General features: G+C 45.2%; 1 protein-coding gene across 3 annotated transcripts in view; it reads right to left on the bottom strand.

Annotated features, from left to right (window-relative positions):
• Nucleotides 1-26,086, bottom strand: part of TRIO (trio Rho guanine nucleotide exchange factor) — a 374,102-nt gene extending 348,016 nt beyond the window's left edge. Inside the window, exon 1 of one of the 3 annotated variants that reach the window (XM_029218706.1) lies at nt 25,930-26,086. In XM_029218706.1, coding sequence (XP_029074539.1) covers nt 25,930-26,086 — 157 coding nt within the window. Of the gene's footprint in view, nt 1-11,940; nt 12,010-25,929 lie in introns of those variants that run through there. The other 2 variants (XM_029218711.1, XM_029218708.1) reach the window with 2 other exon arrangements.
• Between the last annotated feature and the right edge of the window lies 1 nt (nt 26,087).

Here is a 26,087-nt window from a genome sequence, read left to right as displayed (position 1 = left end):
AACATACAGCTACTGGGAAGTTTAAGGGTGGGAGTAACGGGGTAAGGGCTGCTTGCATTCATTCATTTTCCTAGAGAGCATCCTTCCTTCACTGAGAGGCGGCGAGCTCCACGGCCACTGCACACCCAGGGGCCAACTGGAAAGGGCCAACCTGTCCTGCTGCCCGTGGTTCCGGGGGCCACACGTGCCCTTAGTGTTCCTAACCAGCAACTCAGTAGGCAAAATGACAGTGACACTTCAGGACACTATGTGTAAAGGGCTGAATCTGAGCTAAACATGCAGACACTGCAATGAGGAAACTCTTCCTCCAGACATAACCAACAAACAAGGGAATGAGTTTAGAGGCTCATAAGAGGAAAAAGACAAGCACATCAACGCCAGTGGGTTTGCTGAGAGGAACAATACAGGATTCATTCCAACTCTGATCGAAGGGAAAAGATTAGCTTTCCCTACGAAAGAGAAGTAAGTGTATGGAAAGCTACCCAGTGACTCTCCAAATCCCACTGGCTGGGAGGTCATTGTCCAAATCTTCCTGAAGCAATCTCAGGAAAACAAGATCCTGGGCTAAGGCAGCAGGAGCCTTTCTGCCCTTGATGTAAATTGGATCCTGGGCAAATTCTACCATTCGTTATGCCTCATTACCATGACAGGTCGGTTTACAAGCCATATAACCTGCCCTCAAGCCATCCATTTCAATAATTGGGCAAATTCACCCCGATTCATTCAAGCCAGTGCCAACAGACTGGCAGAGGACGGTTCCCAGGAGGTTGAGCCAACCTTGCTGAGTGGTGTGCCATGCCTAATAAGGAATTAGGGCTAGGACAGTGATAGCTTCAAGATGGCGCAAGAGTAAGACGCGGAGATCACCTTGCTCCCCACAGATACACCGGAAATATATCTACACGTGGAACAACTCCTACAGAACACCTACTGAACGCTGGCAGAAGACCTCAGACCTCCCAAAAGGCAAGAAACTCCCCACATACCTGGGCAGGGCAAAAGAAAAATGAAACAGAGACAAAAGGACAGGGACAGGACCCGCACCAGTGGGAGGGAGCCGTGAAGGAGGGAAGGTTTCCACACACTAGGAAGCCCCTTCGCGGGCGGAGACTGCGGGTGGCTGAGGGGGGAAGTTTCGGAGCCGCGGAGGAGAGAGCAGCAACAGGGGTCAGCGGACAAAGTGGAGAGATTCCCGCACAGAGGATCAGGGCCCTCCGGCACTCACCAGCCCGAGAGGCTTGTCTGCTCACCCGCCGGGGCGGGCGGGGCTGGGAGCTGAGGCTCGGGCTTCGATTGAAGCGCAGGAAGAGGACTGGGGTTGGCGGCGTGAACACAGCCTGCAGGGGGTTAGCGCACCACGGCTAGCCGGGAGGGAGTCCGGGAAAAAGTTTGCACCTGCCTAAGAGGCAAGAGACCACTGTTTCACGTGCGCGAGGAGAGGGGATTTCAGAGCACCGCTTAAATGAGCTCCAGAGACGGGTGCGAGCCGCGGCTATCAGCGCGGACCCCAGAGACGGGCATGAGACGCTAAGGCTGCTGCTGCCGCCACCAAGAAGCCTGTGTGCGAGCACAGGTCACTCTCCACACACCCCCTTCCGGGGAGCCTGTGCAGCCCGCCACTGCCGGGTTCCCGGGATCCAGGGACAACTTCCCCGGGAGAACGCACGGCGCCTCAGGCTGGAGCAACGTCACGCCGGCCTATGTCGCCGCAGGCTCGCCCCGCACTCCGTGCCCCTCCCTCCGCCTGGCCTGAGTGAGCCAGAGCCCCCGAATCAGCGGCTCCTTTAACCTCGTCCTGTCTGGGTGAAGAACAGACACCCTCAGGCGACCGACACGCAGAGCCGGGTCCAAATCCAAAGCTGAACCCCAGGAGCTGTGCGAACAGAGAAAGGGAAATCTCTCCCAGCAGCCTCAGGAGAAGCGGATGAAATCTCCACAATCAACTTGATGTACCTGCATCTCTGGAATACCTGAATAGACAACGAATCAACCCAAAATTGAGGCGGTGGACTTTGGGAGCAACTGTAGACTTGGGGTTTGCTTTGTTTCTGGTTTTATGTTTATCTTATTTTAGCATTCAGAGCTTATTATCAATGGTAGATTTGTTTATTGATTTGGTTGCTCTCTTCCTTTTTTTTTATACATATATATTTTTCCTTTTTCTCCTTTTGGAGTGTGCATGTGCATGCTTCTTTGTGTGATTCTGTCTGTATAGCTTTAATTTTACCATTTCTCCTAGGGTTCTGTCTGTCCGTTTTTCTTTTGTTTTTTTAGTATAGTTTATAGCACTTGTTTTCATGGGTGGATTTGTTTTCTGGTTCGGTTGGTCTCTTCTTTCTTTTAATTTTGTTTATTTTTAATAATATATTTTTATTATAATGACTTTATTTTATTTTATCCTATTTTATTTTATTTTACTTTTCCTTCTTTCTTTCTTTCTTTTTTTTTCTCCCTTTTCTTCTGAGCCTTGTGGCTCACAGGGTCTTGGTGGTCCAGCCGGGTGTCAGGCCTGACCCTCTGAGGTGGGAGAGCCAAGTTCAGGACACAGGTCCACCAGAGACCTCCCAGCTCCACATAATATCAAATGGCGAAAGCTTTCTCACAGATCTCCACCTCAACACAAAGACCCAGCTCCACTCAAGGACCAGCAAGCTACAGTGCTGCACACCCCATGCCAAACAACTAGGAAGACAGGAACACAACCCCACGCATTAGCAGAGAGGCTGCCTAAAATCATAATAACGTCACAGACACCCCAAAACACCCCACAAGACACGGTCCTCCCACCAGAAGGACAAGATCCAGCCTCATCCACCAGAACACAGGCACCAGTCCCCTCTACCAGGAAGCCTACACAACCCACTAAACCAACCTTACCCACTGGGGGGCAGACACCAAAAACAATGGAAACTATGAACCTGCAGCCTGTGAAAAGGAGACCCCAAACACAGTAAGAGAAGCAAAATGAGAAGACAGAGAATTACACAGCAGATGAAGTAGCAAGGTAAAAACCCACCAGAGCAAACAAATGAACAGGAAATAGGCAGTCTGCCTGAGAAAGAATTCAGAGTAATGAGAGTAAAGATGATGCAAAATCTTGGAATTAGAATGGAGAAAATGCAAGAAGCGTTTAACAAGGACTTAGAAGAACTAAAGAGCAAACAAACAATGATGTACAACACAATAAATGAAATTAAAAATTCTCCAGAAAGAATCAATAGCAGAATAACTGAGGAAGAGGAACGGATAAGTGACCTGGAAGATAAAATAGTGGAAATAACTGTTGCAGAGCAGAATAAAGAAAAAGGAATGAAAAGAATTGAGGACAGTCTCAGAGACCTCTGGGACAACATTAAACATACCAACATTCGAATTATAGGGGTCTCAGAAGAAGACGAGAAAAAGAAAGGGACTGAGAAAGTATTTGAAGAGATTATACTTGAAAACTTGCCCTAATAAGGGAAAGGAAATAATCAAGTCCAAGAAGCGCAGAGTCCCATACAGGATAAATCCAAGGAGAAACATTCCAAGACACCTATTAATCAAACTATCAAAAATTAAATATAAAGAAAAAATATTAAAAGCAGCAAGGTAAAAGCAACAAATAACATACAAGGGAATCCCCATAAACTTAACAGCTGATCTTTCAGCAGAAACTCTACAGGCCAGAAGGGAGTGGCAGGACATATTTAAAGTGATGAAAGAGAAAAACTTACAACCAAGATTACTCTACACAGCAAGGACCTCATTCAGATTCAACAGAGAAATTAAACCCTTTACAGACAAGCAAAAGCTAAGAGAATTCTGCACCACCAAACCAGCTTTACAACAAATGCTAAAGAAACTTCTATAGGCAGGAAACACAAGAGAAGGAAAACACCTACAATAATAAACCCAAAACAATTAAGAAAATGATAACAGGAACAAATATACCGATAACTACCTTAAATGTTAATGGATTAAACACCCCAAACAAAAGACACAGACTGGCTGAATGGATACAAAAACAAGACCCACAGTATATATGCTGTCTACAAGAGAACCACTTCAGACCTAGGGACACATACAGACTGAAAGTGAGGGGGATGGAAAAAGATATTCCATGCAAATGGAAATTTAAAAAAAGCTGGAGTAGCAATTCTCATATCAGACAAAATAGGCTTTAAAATAAAGACTATTACAAGAGACAAAGAAGGACACTACATAATGATCAAGGGATCAATCCAAAAAGATATAACAATTGTAAATATTTATGCACCCAACATAGGAGCACCTCAATACATAAGGCAAATACTAACAGCCATAAAAGGGGAAACCGACAGTAACACAATCATAGTAAGGGACTTTTAACACCCCACCTTCACCAAAGGACAGATCATCCTAAATGAAAATAAATAAGGAAACACAAGCTTTAAGTGACACATTAAACAGAATGGACTTAATTAATATTTATAGGACATTCCATCCAAAAACAACAGCATACACTTTCTTCTCAAGTGCTCATGGAACATTCTCCAGGATAGATCATATCTTGGGTCACAAAAAAAACCTTGGTAAATTTAAGAAAACTGAAATTGTATCAAGTATCTTTTCTGACCACAATGCTATGAGACTAGATATCAATTACAGGAAAGTATCTGTGAAAAAAACACATGGAGGCTAAACAATACACTACTAAATAACCAAGAGATCACTGAAGAAATCAAAGAGGAAATCAAAAAATACCTAGAGACAAATGAAAATGAAAACACAATGGCCCAAAACCTATGGGGATGTAGCAAAAGCAGTTCTAAGAGGGAAGTTTATAGCAATACAATCCTACCTCAAGAAACAAGAAACATCTCAAATAAACAACCTAACCTTACACCTAAAGCAGTTAGAGAAAGAAGAACAAAAAGCCCCCAAGGTTAGCAGAAAGAAAGAAATCATGAAGATCAGATCAGATATAAATGAAAAAGAAATGAAGGAAACAACAGCATAGATCAATAAAACTAAAAGCTGGTTCGTTGAGAAGATAAACAAAATTGATAAACCATTAGCCAGATTCATCAAGAAAAAAAGGGAGAAGACACATATCAATAGAATTAGAAATGAAAAAGGAGAAGTAACAAATGACACTGCAGAAATACAAAGGATCATGAGAGATTACGACAAGCAACTATATGCCAATAAAATGGACAACCTGGAAGAAATGGACAAATTCTTAGAAAAGCAAAACCTTCTGAGACTGAACCAGGAAGAAATAGAAAGTATAAACAAACCAATCACAAGCACGGAAATTGAGACTGTGATTAAAAATCTTCCAACAAACAAAAGCCCAGGACCAGATGACTTCACAGCGAATTCTATCAAACATTTAGAGAAGAGCTAACACCCATTCTTCTCAAACTCTTCCAAAATATAACAGAGGGAGGAACACTCCCAAACTCATTCTACGACGCCACCATCACCCTGATACCAAAACCAAAGATGTCACAAAGAAAGAAAACTACAGGCCAATATCACTGATAAACACAGACACAAGAATCCTCAACAAAATACTAGCAAACAGAATCCAACAGCACATTAAAAGGATCATACACCATGATCAAGTGGGGTTTTTCCCAGCAATGCAAAAATTCTTCAATATACACAAATCAATCAATGAGATACACCATATTAACAAACTGAAGGATAAAAACCATATGATCATCTCAGCAGATGCAGAAAAAGCTTTAGACAAAATTCAACACCCATTTATGATAAAAACCCTCCAGAAAGTGGGCATAGAGGGAACTTGCCCCAACATAATAAAGGCCATATATGACAAACCCACAGTCAACATCGTTCTCAATGGTGAAAAACTGAAACCATTTCCTCTAAGATCAAGAACAAGACAAGGTTGTCCACTCTCACCACTATTATTCAACATAGTTTTGGAAATTTTAGCCACAGCAATCAGAGAAGGAAAAGAAATAAAAGGAATCCAAATGGGAAAAAAAGAAGTAAAACTGCCACTGTTTGCAGATGACAGGATACTATACATAGAGAATCCTAAAGATGCTACCAGAGAACTACTAGAGCTAATCAATGAATTTGGTAAAGCAGCAGGATATAAAATCAATGCACAGAAATCTCTTGTATTCCTATACACTAATGATGAAAAATCGGAAAGGGAAATTAAGGAAACACTCCCATTTACCACTGCAACAAAAAGAAAAAAATACCTAGGAATAAACCTACCTAAGGAGAAAAAAGACCTGTATGCAGAAAACTATAGGACACTGATGAAAGAAATTAAAGATGATACAAACAGATGGAGAGAAATACCGTGTTCTTGGATTGGAAGAATCAACATTGTGAAAATGAGTAAACTACCCAAAGCAATCTACAGATTCAATGCAATCCTTATCAAACTACCAATGGCATTTTTCACAAAACTAGAACAAAAAATTCACAGTTTGTATGGAAACACAAAAGACCCCGAATAGCCAAAGCAATCTTGAGAAAGAAAACTGGAGCTGGAGGAATCAGGCTCCCGACCTCAGACTCTACTACAAAACTACAGTAATCAAGACAGTATGGTACTGGCACAAAAACAGAAATATCGATCAATGGAACAGGATAGAAAGCCCAGAAATAAACCCATGCACACATGGTCACCTTATCTTTGATAAAGGAGGCAAGAACATACAATGGTGAAAAGACAGCCTCTTCAATAAGTGGTGCTGGGAAAACTGGACAACTATATGTAACAGAATGAAATTAGAACACTCCCTAACACCATACACAAAAATAAACTCAAAATGGATTAAAGACCTAAATATAAGGCCAGACACTATAAAACCCTTAGAGGAAATCATAGGCAGAACGCTCTATGACATACATCACAGAAAGATCCTTTTTGACCCACCTCCTAGAGAAATGGGACTAAAAACAAAAATTTTTAAATGGGATCTAATGAAACTTAAAAGCTTTTGGACAGCAAAGAAAACCATAAACAAAATGCAATGACAACCCTCAGAATGGGAGAAAATATTTGCAAATGAAGCAACTGCCAAAGGATTAATCTCCACAATACACAGGCAGCTCATGCAGCTCAATATCAAAACAACAAACAACCCAATCCAAAAATGGGCAGAAGACCTAAGTAGACATTTCTCCAAAGAAGATATACAGATTGCCAACAAACACATGAAAGGATGCTCAACATCACTAATCATTAGAGAAATGCAAATTAAAACTGCAATGAGGTGTCACTCATACCTGTCAGGATGGCCATCATCAAAAAATCTACAAACAGTAAATGCTCGAGAGGGTATGGAGAGAAGGGAACCCTCTTGCACTGCTGGTGGGAATGTAAATTGATACAGCCACTATGGAGAACAGTATGGAGGTTCCTTAAAAAACTAAAAATAGAACTACCATATGACCCAGCAATCCCACTACTGGGCATATACCCTGAGAAAACCACAATTCAAAAAGAGTCATGTACCACAATGTTCACTGCAGCTCTATTTACAGTAGCCGGGACATGGAAGAAACCTAAGTGTCCATCGACAGATGAATGGATAAAGAAGATGTGGCACATATATATATACAATGGAATATTACTCAGCCATAAAAAGAAACGAAATGGAGTTATTTGCAGTGAGGTGGATGGACCTAGAGACTGTCATACAGAGTGAAGTAAGTCAGAAAGAGAAAAACAGATACCGTATTCTAACACATATATATGAAATCTAAAAAAATAAAAAATAAAAAAAAAGGTTCTGAAGAACCTAGGGGCAGGACAGGAATAAAGATGCAGACGTAGAGAATGGACTTGAGGACATGAGGAAGAGGAAGCTGGGACGAAGTGAGAGAGTGGCATGGACATATATACACTACCAACTGTAAAATAGATAGCTAGTCGGAAGCCACCACACATCACAGGGAGATCAGCTCGGTGTTTTGTGACCACCTAGAGGGGTGGGATAGGGAGGGTGGGAGGGAGACACAAGAGGGAGGAGATATGGGGATATATGTTTATGTACAGCTGATTCACTTTGTTATACAGCAGAAACACACACACCATTGTAAAGCAATTATACTCCAATAAAGTTGTTAAATAAATATTAGGGCATTTTAAAAAAAGGAAATTAGGGCTTAATCCCACATTTCCCACCTCACTCCTGTAACGGCTCTGTGGCCTCTGATAAGATTATTTTTCAGATGCTTTTCGATATAATTAACAGGTTTTTCTTTTCCCTAGCACTGACACAGAGGTGTCAATACACTTACGTCACCTGAATGATTCATCCTAAAGGAATTACTACATCCAACAGAGCTGGGTTCACAACTGACCTACCTGTTCCACCGCTGAGTAGCATCAGAAACCATCACTGGTACGAGCAGCACAGGCTCATAAAAAGTACTTACACAGGCAGAAAAAGATTCAAAGAGAAGTGCCCTGTACTGTTAATGTCTGGACTCAGCTTAAAACACACACATTGACATATAAGCAAGTCAGGAATGGTCTGGGGACTAGAAAACTTACTTGTTAATTTTTTTTGCCAATCACTGTTAACATACAGCAAATGAGAAAGGAGACTCATGAAAATGTATGTAGGCATAGCCTGTGAAGACTCCTGAATACTTTAGGAATGTGAGACTTAAAAAGAGTATCTAAAAATTATGTTCTCGTGTAACTACAAGTACATAAAAATCAAAGTAAGCTTTACTGAATTTTTAAATTACACTAATAGGATTGTCATTTCCTAATTTGAAGTGGTTTAGACATGTATCCACTCTGATCATGTACACAATGTAAATTACAAGCATGTATGTGTGTATGTGGGGGGGGGGGGGCATACGGATGTGCACACTCCAGAACTCCAGTGAAGCTGCAGTTCCCTGCAAGAGACAAAGAATAACTGTCCTTGATGAGGGATGCAGTCTTTAAGTGTTGCACATCAGTCCAGGAAAAAGGTCCTCTTACGGAAAATACCCTTTACATTGTTGATCACATATAAAACACCTTGAAAGTGAGTATGTTGCCTGAATCTATAGAATCTTGTAATATTCCTTTTACTGTCAAGCCAGGAGATAAAAATTAGCCCTGACTAGTGCTATCAAAATAATAAGGGAGAGTATGAAATCTCTAAGTGGACCAAAAAAAAAAAACAAAAAACAAAAAAGAAGCTGCAAATCATGTGTGAGTTCTAAAAAGCAGAGGTAAAGAGGCCACTCCCAAAATGCTTTAAATATTCTCCCCACTTTACATCACTGCCATTGTATACTGTGTGTGTGGCATACATTATCTCCATTTTAAATCATGGTATGAACTCTGCCATTTTTAAAGGTGAAAAACAAAGTAAGAAGAGATATTTTCAAGTGTTCTCAAGTACCAGTACAAAGAATACGAGCTAGGAGAGTGTTAAATTACAAGCCATCTGTTCTGATAATTTACGATGTGATTTCTCTAATCTCCTTCAATACTACATAACATCTCTGTGGCAACACGGTGACTACAAATGCAAGTTTGGTGGGCCAATCGTGCACTCAGTCTGTTCACACAACAGAAAACCAGACTGGTCAGCGAGCTCCTCAATGAGCCAGAGTCTTCTCCTTCAGGAAGGATGTCCCGTCATAAACGGACCACATTCACGTTCTCCATTCCCTCCAGGCATGTAAGTGAAATGGTTCTGCACATCGCACGTATCATACCTTACCCAAAACTGGCCACGGCCCCATAACCCATAACCAATATGTGCACCTCGGCATAACTCAGAGGTTCCTCTTCCTAGCTGTGCATCTGAGTTACCAGTAAGGCTTTTTCAACATACAGATTCTAGGGCCCTATTCTAGAACTACTAAATGAGAATCGCTGGAGATTTGTAATTTTTTTTAACTTTTTAGGTGATTCTGATACAGTCTGGGTTAAGGAACCACCAGTATAAATCACAACAGGCATTTACTTTGCCTCTCCTTGGAGCTTGCCCAGGCCCAGAGGCCCAGCAGCCCACACTCATGGGAAACAATTACGACCCAAAGACCCAGAACCAGAACACGGTCTACACAAGGTACTACGCCAACACTGATGGCCAGGGAGGCCAGAAGACAGACAGGTGGTTTCCTAAAGGAAGTGATGCTTGAGCTCAGTCAGTTATAGGAAAACCAGGAAGAGGACGGAACACCAAACACACAGACAGGGGCAAGAACACATACACAGCGTGGGGTGTGCGATGGGCCCTCGAGAGGTTGACGGGGCAAGCGGTCCAGAAGCTTCCCTTGAGGCCAGCCAGCCCAGCTAGGATGGATGGACTGACCCAGTCGGAAACTCAGAAAACTGTGTTTGTGGCTCACACGCAGCCTTGGTTGCAAAGCACATCCCTACACCAGGTAAAGAAAAACAGGATTTGGCGGTGGTATAAAGAGAATTAAAAATGAATCTGCCCTAGCTTTAGCAAAATCCTCATCTGTAAACAGGAAAAATACTATGTATGTCAAAAAATGTGTGATAAGTGAGAGATAATAGACTAGGTCTTTTTTAAGAGCATCTCAAATTTCATTTTCACCTTGAGAGCAATTCCAATTAGGTGGACTTGAGCTAGTTGATCACCTCTTATAATTTTAATTTCTACATTATTCCCCAGCACATTTTTAAAAAGAGGCCAAAAGAGAGAATCTGCCTAATCACCTTGCCTCTTTAGAATACAAACTCCCACCGGACAGAATATTATTTTTGTCTTCTCCAGCTGTATGGCACCTGGCATACTGACACTGCTCAAAGGATAAACAGCTCATTCATTACACAGTGCCATGTATATTAAATAATGCCCATAAAGTCCTTTGAAGATGAAAACCACTTCAAGCGCTAAGTAATTCTGAGCTGGGCATTTGAAACTGAGAAACAAAGACGACAGGCCAAACATCATAAAAAGGTCACCACCCAGCAGGAAGGCTCTCGTTCCACCAGACCTCTGGTCCCCTTGCAGGCATGTTACACAGCAGACAAAACCCCAACCTGCTTTACATGTTTTTAATGTATATAATCAGGAGAAACAGTTTCAAAATGCTAAAAAGAACGAAAGTCTTCAGTGATTCCTTTCTTTCAGGGACCTCGCCCAAAAGTAATTTCAAAGCCACACAAATTCTTCTGAGACGTCTCCTTTTAAGTGACGCTAACATACTCTCTATGAAGTATCAACTCAATTCTAAAACAGGCACAATGAAAATTCTTGAACAGAGCATATGCAATTTTATGCAAATTAATACAGTTTCAGTCTTGGAGTTCTAACACGTACTCCTGGTCGTGTATGCGAGTGAGCAGAGCTGACTCCAATGTTCAAAAATACAGAACTCGGGCTTCCTCGGTGGCGCAGTGGTTGAGAGTCCGCCTGCCGATGCAGGGGACACGGGTTCGTGCCCTGGTCCGGGAGGATCCCACATGCCGCGGAGCGGCTGGGCCCGTGAGCCATGGCCGCTGAGCCTGCGTGTCCGGAGCCTGTGCTCCGCAACGGGAGAGGCCACGGCAGTGAGAGGCCCGCGTACCTCAAAAAAAAAAATACAGAGCTCACAGGAGCAGGAGGACACTGGGTGCAACTGTTAATGTCCAGGCCATGCTCAGTAGGAGCAGAGCGCCGAGCTCCTCTCCCTTCAACTCCCCCAGGACACTACGAGGGAGACTAAGTATCACCGGCTTGAACCACTTCAGGTGTGCCCTTCTCTGTGCCCAAATACACCCCTTACTGGGAAGCAAAGTCCGTCCTTTTCTTTTTGACTGAGACTCCCTGAAATTTTCAACGGGACAGTTAATCCAACGCTTCCTAAGAAATTACCAAAGGTACCATCAAATCACAACTGGAGCCCAACCAGATCTTATCCACAACGCCCTCCTTCAAAGAGGAGTGACTTGTTTTTCCTCTCCCTGACACCAAAAAAAGGGACACAGAAAGCTCCCTGGATGGTGTCACATACCTCAGTGTGATACGCATGGCGCAGCGGGAGAAACCATCCGCAGGCATCTGCTTTCCACCGGGGACACCCACCTGGGGGAGAACAAACACTGCGCTCAGCATCCTCCTGGCCACCCCTACTAGCTACTAACCTACAGGAACTTAAAAGCCCTCGCTAAGTCCCCTCCCTCAGGTATAAAATTGGATGTCACTGCCTACCTTGCAGAGGGCTATGAAAATTAAACAGCGGGTGGCTTAAGCACACAATAAATGAAGCTGTTCAAGAATCTGAAATATTGCCAATTTAGCCATAACGTTTTTTTATTGATATGTAACTCACATACTATAAAACTTTCCCTTTTAAAGTGTATCATTCAGTGGGGTTTAGTTTATTCACAATGTGTGCAACCATCACCACTAGCTAATTCCAGAACGTCTTCAGCACCCAAGTCCTTCCCCAGAATGCTTGACCAATTAGCAATCATGACCTTTTACTCTCCAAGTTTTCTAAATCAAAAGGCTTTCACCCTTAAAACATTAATAAGCAAATTATGATTCTTCTTGCTAAAATGTCTAGTTGTAGGAAGGGCCTGTAGAGGTCCAGAGGCTAAATATTCCACAGCACACTCTGACAAGCATGAGGACAGTCACAGAAGATACAGAACACAATGTATGAAATCGAGACTGTCTCCCCAAATCAAGGGCCCATGTTCTATGTCATCATTTAATGGAGCAAAACACTGAACAGCCAATATTCACTTTGCCTGTAACATAAGAAAGATCTGCACCCAGTGGTCTACGGTTTCTGGAACTGAGTGCACACACACACGTCCCAGAAACCCCGCGCTACAGCAGACACTACATAGCGGCATGAAATTTACTGCAGGTGGTTTCTGGGAAGAAACATTTGGTCAATGAAGGGCAGCAAGCAGGTCTCCCAAGTCGTGACTCATGACTTACTCCAGAGGGACTCAGCTCCTCCCCCTGCTCGGAGCATGTGATGGATTCCTGTGAAAGGACCGCCGCTGCTCCATCCTCATCCTAACACACACCTGGTCCCAGGCCATCCCTCACGTCTCCTCATTCATTCTTATTATCTCAACACTTTCCTTTTTCCTCCTCTCTTCCAGCAATTAGTATATGGAAATGAAGATGATAAAGTGTTTTTCCCACAACAGGTGTCAGCTTTATAAACCATACTTATTAGAAATCGATCCCCCTTTCTTTTTTGGCAACTCCTTATTTTTCAATTTTGCACTTCCACATCCCCAGAAAGTGAGCTGTTGATGGAATCTGGCAGCTCTTTTCTTAAACATGCCTCAGGGGAGTTCCAGGCATGACTTCATCCGTTTTCTTTGGGTGACTAAGTGACAAGGCAAAGAGCTGAACAGAAGCTGACCGCTAACTGCCGATTTGAACAATTTCAACTTGAAGATGTAGGTTCCTTTTAATCACAGTGGTATTGCTCAGCATTCTGAAACTGCTTACTGCATTTTCTAGGACTGAGTAAATCAGCAAAGACACTGAGGAAAAAAAGAGCCTTCACCATCAGAGAAAGGAATTACAAATTTGGGAAGGGCAAGACTGAAATGCAGTTTGTAGTACTGGACTGGAATTGAAGGCATGAGTAGCAAATCATGGTTTTTATTCTAGACAGACAGGTGCAGAAAAAGCGGCACGTGTGCATGTGACATTGTGTGTGTGTGTGTGTACATACATGTATGTGTGGACATACACACATACGTACTCCCCACTTCCTAGCTCTGTGCACTGAGAGGTTCTAGAAGCAATGAAACCCCTGTAGCAGTAAGTACACTTAGTGCCCAGACTGAGTTTCTTAATGCTGTTTCCTGCTAAAATGAACCAGGGCTCCTTGGAGGAACAGCTGATTTCAGGGTTGGAGTTAGGAAAGGACAACATAACCCTGGAATATTTTACTGTGTCAGAAAATAACAAAGTGCCCCAAAAATGATGGGAACATGTCACAGAAGATAAAGGAGCCAGCCTGAAAGGACATCATGGCCAGATCTTGGACAAGTTAAGCATCAAACTAAATAATGATAACAAAGGATTATAACCCACTGAATAAGACAGGAATTCATGAGGTCACACTTATATAAATAAATAAGTAGGGCAGAAGGAGAGGCTCTGCCTTACGGTCGAAAACCAACAAAATACAGAAGACATAATGAAGTTAGAAAAATCACCATTTTGTAACCATCACAGTAATCACTGATTCAGGCAAAAGCCATTAACGGAGACAACCAGCAAATGAAAGTCGGGAAAGGAACAGGATTTTACATAGTCTCAAATTATCTCCCCACAAGACACTAATTACAAGGGAAAAATACAGTGGAGAAACCTGGTAGTCGCCACCTAAATCAAATGACCAAACTGAACAAACGTCCCACAATGGGGCAGCTGAGAGCTGTGTCCCTGACAGGGCACTCGGGGAAGGACACAGCCCTTATTGCCAGAAGTGCACGACCTGAACCTAGGAATCATACAACCCAAACCAAGGGACAGTCTTCCAAAGAAGTGACTAGAATCTTCAAAAATGTCAAAGTAACAGAAGAGACAGGCTGGGGAGATGTTCCAAATTAAAACCAAAGAGACATGACAACTAAATGTAATATGTGGTCTTGGATAGAGTGCTGGGCCACCAATATTTTTTTAATCGCCAACAGTTCCTGGAAGAACTGGTAAAATTTTAGTAAAGTCAGCAGATTTATATAATAATATTACATCAAAATTAACGATTTGGGTCACTATTTTAAGAGAATGTCCTTGCTCTTAGACAATACTATGGAGCCACCTTTTACAGATAAGGGGACCATCACCTTGCAACTTACTCTCAAATGGTTCAGAAACAAAGTAATATGTAAATTTAATATATACAAAAAATATATATATGTGTATGTGTGTGTGTATCTAGAGGGGCGTGGGGAGGGGAGGGGTAGGTGATGCACCTGAGGTGAAATAGTAACAACTGGGGAATATGAGTTCTTTGAACATGAATACTGGCTTCTCAAAACAAACTTACCTGCTCCCGCCCCCCAAAAAGAAAACCTCAACAAACTTTAAATGTAATCAACAATGAAGACATGAACCAACTAAACAGCCAAAAATGATACATACAGTGAAATCTCAATTTGACTAAGTTGATATGGATTTCAGCCTTGTACCTCCTTTGTTGGTTTAAAATCAAAGATAAACTAAAATAGCATGTCAAAAGCACACACTCTCCCATTAAACAGCAGGCCAATGCTACTTTTGTAATTCTAGAAATTTTTTAAAAGCGAGAATTAAACAAAAGTGAAAAAACCTGAAACTTAGAAACTCCTTGAGTAAATCAGGAGGAAATGAAAAGCAGATTTTAAGAGTACAATACACCTTCCGGTTATATAATGTCTACATCCAAGACACCAGCATTTCAACCATCCTCTGACTGAAATAGTAAAAGTCCAAGGTAGATGTGGAGTTACTCAGAGACACATGAAAACTGATCATGTTCCCAGTGTGGAAATGCTGCTGGGACCTGCACGTGCAGTAAACCTGAAGCATCGCATAAAATCAGGCTACAGTTTGGGGAGGGCGGGATGAGGTGTGACTGACGAAAATGCACCCCACATGTAGGAAAGCCTAGAACACATGCCCGAGACTTATCTCACTAAAAGAGGATGGTGGAAAATAAATCTATTCCCCATGACCACAACATTCATCATCTATGGGCACATTTCCATGAATAACAGCAAAGACATGAGTGGCTGCAACAAAATAGCTACACAGAAAGAACCCAGGAGTGACCACACCCACCTTATAATAAAACTGCCCCGGACAAAGCAGTTTAACAGCTTCTGGCCCCTCCCCACTCCCCCACCCGGGCTCCCTTCTTCAGTCAGAAAGGAAGCCCCAGTAATCTTTATAAGGTGTCACACACATCAGCCCGCTGAAAAAACTTCCCTCCCCGGCCAGCCTCTCCCCGCCCTTCCCAAACCTCCCTCCGCTAACCTTGACAGCTGACCTTGACCGCCGCAGAGACTTCCTCCCCAGCCAAGTCCACAGCCAGAGAAACAGGGACCAGCAGTTCCACAGGAGTCCTCCCCAGACAGAAACAGCTGGGAGCCAGGAAAACTCAATACACCTCAGTGGGAAAGCTGGGCTTACCAGGGTTATTTATGTAAAAACGAACATCATTTTTAATTAGGTGACAAAAGGAAAGGCATAGAAGCTAAATTATAGGGCTCAGACCAACGAGAAAAAAATGCTTGCTCTATCCTGGAATCTTTCATTCCACCTTTGTTTGGTGTGAGACTTTTAAATTACAGCTTCCATCCTCAACACACAAGGATATACATATTCAGTTTTAAAAATTTGAGAGTTACAACACAGTACCTTGTGGGATGCTGTACAGAGTGAGGGTCATTTCTACTCTCTCCCTCCATCAGGGAAGCAAAGGGCATGTCGGGGCTTTGTGGTCTGGCAGCCATGGGTTTAAATTCCAGCTTCAGCCCCTACAAGCAGTGCAAACTGGGGCAGTCATTCAACCTCCCCAGAGGCTGAGATCCTCATCCTAACCCAGAAATAGCATCCACCTGCTGGAAGGGGGATTTGATTTTACATAAGAAAACGTATATAAAACACCTGCACAGCATCTCGAATCACAGGCACTCAGATGGTAGCAGCAGCAGAGATAACAGTTAAGAGAAAGACTTTACCAGGTTTTCTTGAAGGACAGGACTGGCATTAATAACATGTGGAGACAAGAAAATAAACCTCTTTTAAATATCATCCTCTGACCTTACAAGCAGGTTACTGCTTTCCAGATGCACTTATTTTACCCGCTTATGGAGCCTAATTCCAAAGGTGTTACCTGACCCCTGACGGCTGGGGGTCCTCCCTCCCACGCTGATCTGACAGCTGCTGCTAAAGATTTAGGTTACAGCAAAGCTCGTGCAGAGGCAGAGGGCTGTTCCAAGACTGCCCGTCATCCTAGTTGCCCCCAAAACAGCCCCCGATCCACACTGCAAGCTGTCACGGGAAATCTACCATCATCCCACCTTAATCCTGCATTAAGGGTCTACAGTCAAAGGTTTCCAGTAATTTGGTTCAGGGGAGCAGGTCCCATCTCACCAACAGGCTGTCCCCTTCTGTGTGTTCAGCAACCAGCAGAGCTGAGACAGGACCTATAAGCAATGCCATGGAGACGAGAGATGCCCGACAGCGAACCCTGCAGATCCTGCATCTCTCAGACTGCGGTTAAATATCAGGAAAGAAACAGGTACACAGCCAGCTAAGAAAACGCTGAAGCTCACTAGTCCCGTGAGGAGCTGCTCTCCCAGAGGCTCCCGTCCAGGGACACGTGAACGGAACTGTCGCGTGAAGCAAACAGATTGGCCTGGAAACCATCGAATTAGCACCGGTTCTCAACGTTCCTGAACCCAAGATATATTAGGACAGTGCAACAACATTTCAATGGAGGTGAAATAACTCCGAAATAAATGTGTGAAACATACTCTGCCTCTGTGCAATCTGGCTTTTTGGAGCTAGTAACGGTCCCTTGCATGCCAGCTATCATCACTGTGGTCCTGAAAACGGCAGAGATGGCTGGAAGGGATTTCTCATAATCATGAATTAAAAAAAAAAAAAAAGCTACCTACAAGCAAGAAACATCTATTTGTTTAGTATTAGACATGAGGAATCTGTTCGTTATTAGGATGCCAAAATATTAGACAATTTAAACTTTAGAGATTTCACTGTATGAGTGACTCTAGTTCAGGAGAAATACTTATAGCAACATTCTAATCAAAGTATTGCTTCCCAATATATTTGTGTACACCTTCAGAATGAATGATAGAGGAATTGTACTTTTTGGTCCTTATCATTTAAAAGCTAAACTAATAAAGTTATCCAAAAAACAACATGTATTTTGTTATTCCTGAAGATCCTAGCACATCTGCCATGAAGGACAAGGATTAACTAACAGTAAAAGCAAGTAAGAAAACATACACCTTTCAGAATCCAAATGGCCCAGGAGTACCCTGCTTGGGTTTGCAGACATGGGGTTCAACAGCAGCAGCAATGAAGGAAAAAGGAATCCGTGAAGATGTGGGTCAGCGCGAGAAGAGGAAGTGAAGTAAAAGGAATCAACGATGGAAAACAATTGTAAATCAATACTGTTTTGACCAAACTCTCACAGACTTTTCATAGGCATAAATTTCAAATTAAAATTAAAACACACGTCATTTATACATGTCTCTTCACATATACTAAGGAACATGGGTTCTTTTAAGATAGATTTCAAGTATCAGTCTTTGTGGGACTTCCTTGGTGGCACAGTGGTTGAGAGTCCGCCTGCCAATGCAGGGGACACAGGTTCGAGCCCTGGTCCGGGAAGATCCCACATGCCGCGGAGCAACTAAGCCCGTGCACCACAACTACTGAGCCTGTGCTCTAGAGCCCACGAGCCACAACTACTGAGCCCGCGTACCGCAACTACTAAAGCCCGCGCACCTAGAGCCCGTGCTCTGCAACAAGAGGAGCCACCACAGTGAGAAGCCCGCGCACGGCAACGAAGAGTAGCCCCCACTCGCCACAACTAGAGAAAGCCCGCGCACAGCAATGAAGACCCAATGCAGCCAAAAATAGATAAATAAATTTATTTTTTTTTAAATCAGTCTCTGATATATTCATTTCTTCTTGCACTGAAACCACCCATTCCACAGAATTCCAAAGTGGGGTGTTTTATGACTTTTCCAAGATACACACACACACAAAGAAAAACAAGACACCAACAAAACCTATCTAAAAATATTTGAGGATCATACTTTTAAATTTGAATTGTGTTTTTCTCAAGTTCAGCTTTATCTTATGGTTATGAGTCTTAAGTGGGGAAACTAACACTTTATAAATTCATTTATTAACCGTCAACAGGGCGAAAACACAGAGCTTCAGGGTCAATTACATACAGGAAGGTCCATGAACAGAGGGCAAATGACCTCACATAGGTATTAATGCAGGAACAACGCCCCCTCCCCCAAATGAAACTTATTCCTAGAAATTCCTTCTTTAACACCAGGAATGTCCAGGCACAGCGGACCACCTGCATGTGCTACTCTTTTTCTATCTGGACAGCAGCAAAACTCACTGGAGTGGGAAAATTGGAAGCAGGTGACTGATAGTTCTTTTAAGTCCGCAGACTTGACTTATATGCCAAATGGATTCCCAAGTTACGCTTCTTACAGAATCCAAGAAAAGGATCTTTACTTCCCCGTAACTATCTTCGAAGTCTCTTTAGGTGACCCCTAGACGTTTCAGGAAGTTTGGTCCCACCGAGGTCACTCTGACTCTTACTATCCTTAAAATCAATAAAAAATCTTTCTAAAATAACTCAGTTTTGTTCAAGTTCACCTAGATAAATGACTTCTATTAGATTTGACTTTTGTTGGTATCTCACAGTTTTTATTTGCATTTCCTTGAATATGTGTTGGCCATTTTGTACTTTGAATTGTCTGTTTGTCTACTTCCCTTTTGGACTGCCTTCCTTATTGATTTGAGGAAGCCTTTTTTTAATCCTATATATATAATTCTTTGTCTGATTTGTAATGTAAATGTTCTCCCCCAGTTTGTGGTTAGCCTTTTTTTTTTAATGTTATGTTTTACATTACAATACAGTACAACTGGATTCTTTTTTCCATGTACAGTTCTATGAATTTTAATATATAGAATCACCACCACAGCCAGGATACAAAACAGTTCCATCATCCCTCAAAATGCCCCTTACACTGCCCCTCTGTGGTCACGCTCTCCCCACCGCTAATTCCTGGCAATCAACCAATCTGTTCTCTGTCCCTGCAATTCTATGTTTTTGAGAATGTCATACGAGTGGAACCCTATGTAGCCTTTTGAAACAGGCTTCCTTCACTCAGCATCAACTGAATGGACGTACCAGTTTATCTGTTCACACCTACTCCTTTTAATGCTAACAACCACAGCAGACAGCAAAGGGCCTTAGCCCTTCCCAGCAGCCGGACAGGAACAGAGCAGCATACCAAGTACCTTCCTGAGACTGAAGGAAAAGAGGGGAGGGCCATGCAGCTGGCAGGACCTTGCAGAAACCCCTCCTGAAGAGAAACCGAGTGCAATTCATCGCTGTCCACAACAGGGCTACAAACTGTAAGAAAATAAGCCTGAGGAACTCACGCGGACACTGCTAACGCAAAGTACCCTAGACCAAGAATCTACTCTGTGTGCTCACTAACGTTTTCATTAAAGCTTCCCCTGTCAGGGTAACTTGTTAAAATGTACCAATTTATGACAGAGCCCAAAGAGTGTGATGCTTCCAAAACACAAGATCTGCTCTATAGATTACTCCGCAATCCTCCCCAACCAGAGAAGAGTAGACGTGTGGCTGATCAAAAAAGTCAGCAATCTACAATTCAAGTATATTTATCACCAAAGGGAGGTTTCACATTGCCAGAGCACATCTGGCATTAGACCAAATAGTCCAGACTGACCAGGAGGTCTCACAAGGAAAAAACCCCAGAAACCCCAGAGAAACGCCTTTCTCCAGCTCAAGCCCCTACACCTTGCGCTTGAAAGTCCACACACCCTACTCTCGCTCTCGCCCCAGACATATAACCTTTCCCAGAGGGCAGGTGGTTCAGAACTTGGGTTTCCAGGGTCTTCCTTACATGGAGAGGGAACAAAAAAGAGGAAATTAAGGTAACGACTATTCCATAAGCAAACTGAGTGCTTCCATTACCAAATAAGAAGGGAAGATGAGACTCAGGCACTCGCCAACCATTAACCGCTGGGGCAAGAATTCCCATAAACAAGACCGTCTGCGCGGAAGGCTCGAGGATGCCACAATGCTGGGAGACGGCGTTGGCAACTCTAGCCAGGGTCTCCTCTTTTTCAAGTGGCAGAGACGGAGTGGCATCGCGGTCTGGTCGGGGCTGAGCACTGTGTCAAGGGCAGGAGCCAGAGGCTCAGGCGCGCAGTGCCTCCACAGCGGGCACAGGAGCCCAGGGCCATAGAGAGTAGGCAGAGGGGAAGGCACCCTGCGGGGTCCTGATCCACACAGCCTTGCTCCTTTCTGCTCCTTTGCCCTAATTCAGAGACACAGCGATAGCGATACCCAGAATGGCTCCAGGTGAATAATAATAATAACGATACATCTGCCAGAATTCCCATTCGCAAGGCACACTGGGAAGGTTCCCATGCATGCTCATCCCCTTGCCCAGGGCTTGCTGGACAGCTCACCAGCAGAATCTGGAGTAGAACAAAAGAGAACTCTGTCTCTGTACCATCTAATCCCTCTCATCCCTTCTGCACCCGTGGGCCCATCCTATTCACTGCCCACGAGTGAGGCTTCAGCAGGGCTGAGAAGCAGGGAGAAGATACAAAAGACAGCATCTCTGTCCACAAGACAAACAACACAGTCACCCCAGTCAGTTCACCCAAGTCCACTCAGCCGAACACTCGCAAGAGGGAGAAATGAGCAACGGCGTCAGAGGTACCACTACCTTTCAGGGCAATGTAGTAGGGTTCTCACCCAAAACCATTTCTTCACCATCCACAGAGTAGCTACTGCTCTGCCAGCGGCGCTACTAAAAATTTGTCAAGACAATGCACTTAAGGAAACAAAAACCAATTCATGATAAAACCGAGGAGGAAAGAAGGGGGTTGTTAAGACTGCTTTTTATAGTAAAACACAATTCATCCCTAGCAACATAAGTGACTTTACTAGGAAATACTGAGTAAGAATTTGACTTTTCTCTGGAATTCCACCAAGGATATGAGAGAAAATTTTCTCAGTGGAGGAGTCAAGTAAATAAACTTAAATATCAGACAGAGCTGATTTAGATTATGACAGCTCCAAACACATCTTTCACTTAGAAACAAGTCCCAAATCTATCACAACATTTAAGAGGTCTGAAAAGGCTACCCTAATCACGTATTTTTAATATACATTTGAAAAACATACTTAAACCCATGCCCCATCTCAAACAGAACCACTGGCTTCATTTAAATCTTGGTTAATCATTTAAATGGCTTCACCTAAATCTTCATTTGAATCTTGGATGGTTAAATCACAAAGGAAAAAATATAATATTCCATGTCAGTAAGTCAGTTTACAAGGCCTCAACGGAAAGTTTCCTTCAATGATTGTTTTACTGCTCTTTGATTTCTTGAAAATCACTTACAGGATATTTTCAGCTATCTCTTTGCTCTCCTCTAAAACTGAGCCTCACTGTGCCACTGAGAAAGGGGAAACCAACATTCACTATCAAGTTTCATTTTCTTCAACTTTCCTTTTCAAAACACTGAGGGTAACAAGGACCAACTGATAATTATTATTGGTGCTAACAAAGACCAAAGCCGCCAGGCTTCTAAATATACAAAGCAGCAGCAACACAAGCTCAGAAGCCAGCTACTTAAGTGGTGTTAGAAGCATAAATGCAAAGACAAGTTCCCTCGATATTCCACGAGGAAACCATTATATCACCATAGAAGGATATGCAGACTGCTCCCTCACTAAGGAACAGATTAGAGTGTCTTCACATATTCCATTGGAAAGAGAAGCGCTGCAGCCAGGAGTCCAGAATAAGATTTAGTAATGAAAGGAACACAGCACGATGAGCCGTGACGCTTCATAATAACCACAAACCCTTATTCTCTGCTCATTCATTTAATGCCAACTTAAAACATGCCAAGCAGGTTAAAAATAATGCATTTATGTAAGTACCCCACACACACTCTAGAAAGGTTAAAGGGAAAGCTCTGAAAGAATGACTTATTGCCACAAGAACAGAGCCCCAAAAGAGACTGGCAATAAAAGTGAGTGGTCCCGGTGGGACTGAGAACTAATGTAGGCAAAGTCCTGGCCATGACAGGCTTCCGGGAAAGAAGTCCAGAGTCAGGGGCATGCTTCCTGGCCCTGACCCCACCTCTACCGGAGCTCCACTCTGAGCAAGTCATTCAACCTCCCTAGAAGCCTGCTTCCTCTTCCATAAAATCTAAAAAAAAATTTTTTTTTTTAATGGACCAGCTCACGTTTGTGATGCCTTTTTAAAAGAAAAGTGAAGAATAACCACTAGGTGCTGGGGGCTCAGAGGGAACTACGGAATCCAAGGAGGAAACAGCCCCTGAGCCATCTCCCGAGACCCTCTCCAAGTGCAGGAGTCCTGCCCCCAGCACCCAGCTCCGAGCCCTGGCAGGTGGCAGTGCCCCTGTTTGAGTGTGTCCAGTAATCATGACGGCCCCTTCTATGCCTGAACTGCTCTAATTATTTAAAAGTTCTATCAAGCTAAATTCTCCTTCTTTCATCCAACCATGGGTACCAGTTTTCAATCAGTGACTACAAGGATAAAATTTAATGCAGGACAGACAAGGAACAAAAAGGAGGAAAGAAAATAAGGCAGCCAAGCAAACAGTTCCAGGGCCAAGAAATGAAAGGCAACCAGTAGAAACGCCTTGTCTAAGTCAGACTGGCAATCTTAAGTACCAGGCTCACAACACCCTAGGAAAATGTTCACACTCTGATCTGTCCACCCCAGTCAACGAGAACCTATTTCCTGTGTTTCTACATCTTAGAAAAAAATGTTCGGTTTTACTAACGGACTTGACCTCTCTGTTCAGCCATCCACATTCAACCCGAACTGCCCAGGAGGACCCCTGCCTGAGCCATTCTACCAGGTGAGGTCCCCACCCAGGGTCCTCCTGCTTCATCTGTCTAAACGTTCGTCCCATCCCACCCGACCAATCCAAATCAATGGTCCCTCTCCACCCTCCCTCCGCCAGATATCACTGCCCTAGATGTTGGAGCCAAGATCTAGGTCAGGGATTCAGAGTTGCCCAAAGGAGGGAAAAGCACTTTTAAAAGATGTTCCACGCTACCCCTGGGATGGGACAGCGCAACTGCTGCCTACTTAAAATCTGCTCTGGTTCCTGATTCCAAGTCAGATAACTAAAGGGGCAGTTTGCCCAACCATTTTGGAAGGAGGAAGAAAGGAATAAACCCGTAGGCAGCACCGACTGGCTCTGCCCCAAACTGAACATGTACAGGAGACCAAGCAGAGGAGCAGAAGCACAGGCCTAGGCATGGCCACCAACAGATTTACCTTGCCAGGTAAAGCCTGAGGACAGCCACACTGACTGGGGGCAAGTTTTCTGTGAGCAGCCAGTCCAACCTGATGTCTTTTGAGACTCTTCGGAGCGAAAAAAGTGATTTCTCTACTATGCATAATAAAGATATAAGAAAGTCCAGTCTCAGAAAGCACCAAAAAGTCCATCACCAGGGCACAGGCGCCTTTCTAAGAGAAAGGAGCTGAATTCTGCACAGAATCCATTATTCTGTGACAGGTGGTAAAGACAGTGAGAAGACATACTAGACTTAGCTGCAGGGCATGAAGGAAAGACGTCCCAGGTCTGCTATTAAGAGGTAAGACGGGGCTTCTCTATCGGGCTAGTTGCACAAAATAAAAGGCTTTCATTTGAAGGAGTTCATGTTTTCCTAAACCTTTGCTTTCTGCGGGGACCTCGCGGGGAGAGGGCGCAGTGGGGAGTATATTAACCCCAAGCTGACAGTGTTGAGTCGGCGTATGTCACTCCCAGCCACAACCAATCTCTTACAACGACTCAAAAGTAACCCCACCTGACAAGGACCAAGAAAAGAGGGAAGACAGTACTAAACCAGGGATGCACCGGCACTGCTCACTTCTGTCTCCGACCATCGCCCTCCCGCTGCAAACTGCTCCCTGTGACCCGGATTACCGAACTGATCTCACCGAATCTGGCGACTTGATTTTGAAAGAGGCCACGAAGGAACGTGAGCCGCCGGCCTCCGGGGCGCGCCCCGTCGCAGGCCGCTCCTCCGACGTCCCCGGCCCAGCCGTCCTCCCGGGAGCCGCCGCCAGCACTCCGCACGCGCCCTGGGCCCGCCCGCCCGCCGCGGCCCCGACCTGGCCCGCCCTCCTCGGCTCTCCAGCGCCGAGTCTGCATCCTCCCTGCCCCGCACCTGGCCCGCTGGGCGCTGCGCTCCGGGCTGCGGGCCCCGAGGCTGCCGCCGCCCGGACGCGCCAGCCAACGGGACTGGGCTCGGGGACGCGGGGCGCGGGGCCAGCTCACGCGGGATCTGGGCCCGGGCGGGAGGAGGCGCCGCCGCCGGGGTCCCGGGGACGCCCTGTCACGCCTCCCGCGCCTCCTCCCCGCGGGCCGGCCGCAAAGCTCGCCTCTCCCGTGGCCACCCCCCTCCTCGCCCGAGAGACACCGGGCCACCTGGCACTGCCTCCCAGGCAGTGCCCCGCGAGTGCCGGCCCCGCGCCGCCCCCTGGGGTCACCACGTTCCCAGATGTCCCTCCCGGGCCACCCCCGGAGACAATGGCTCACCCATCGCCCGGCCGGCCGCGCTTCATGTCTGCCACCACCTCCCCTCCTCCCTGGGCGGCGGGTGCCATGGCTACCCCGTTTCCCAGAAGTGTAGATCGAGTCTGGGGAGGTGACAGGCTAGAGGACCGAGCGAAGAAACCAGGCGGCTTACGGGGTCGACGAGGGGCCAGGGACAAATCAGCCCCGGAGACGGGCCCAGATGAGAGCCCGCATTCCCGGGCCTGGCCCCGCCGCCCCCGTCCTCTCGGCCTCCGGGACAGGGGCCTCCGCCCTCGCCGCCGCCTCCTCGGCCCTCCCTCGAAAGAGACAAAGAGCCGGCGCCCCAACCAGTGGAGCTGTAGCCTCCGGGGCGGGCGACGGGGAGATTTCACCCTGGAACGAGGGGCGGGTGCAGGGAAGGGCGAGCCGGCGGCGTCCGGGCCGAGCCACGGCACGGGGGGCGGCGCAGGCAGCGGGACCCGCCGGTGTGGAGCCGGGAGCCCCGGCACGGGGCAGCGGCCTGGGCGAGCGCGCTCCGGGCCCGACGGGCGGCGAGCACCGGGCGCGCCAGGGCCCGCAGACCGCGCCTCCGCGGCGGGGTTGGCGGAGCGCGCGCGGGCAGCGGCGCAGTTGCACTCACCGGATCGGAAGAAGGCCGCGATGTCGGCCAGGTCCTTGGCCGCCTCCTCGGCCCCCTCGCCGGCGCCGCCCCCGCAGCCCGAGCTCACCGCGCTGGCCGTGGCGGCGGGGCCGGAGGACGCGGCGGGGGCGGCGGCGCCGCCGCTGCTGCCGCTCATG

The sequence above is a fragment of the Monodon monoceros genome, unplaced genomic scaffold (assembly GCF_005190385.1).
Source record: "Monodon monoceros isolate NGI ecotype Baffin Bay Population unplaced genomic scaffold, NGI_Narwhal_1 Super_Scaffold_12, whole genome shotgun sequence".
Taxonomy (NCBI): Eukaryota; Metazoa; Chordata; class Mammalia; order Artiodactyla; family Monodontidae; genus Monodon; species Monodon monoceros.
The sequence above is the reverse complement of the archived record's forward strand: the minus strand, read 5'-3'. Positions and strand labels throughout refer to the sequence as shown.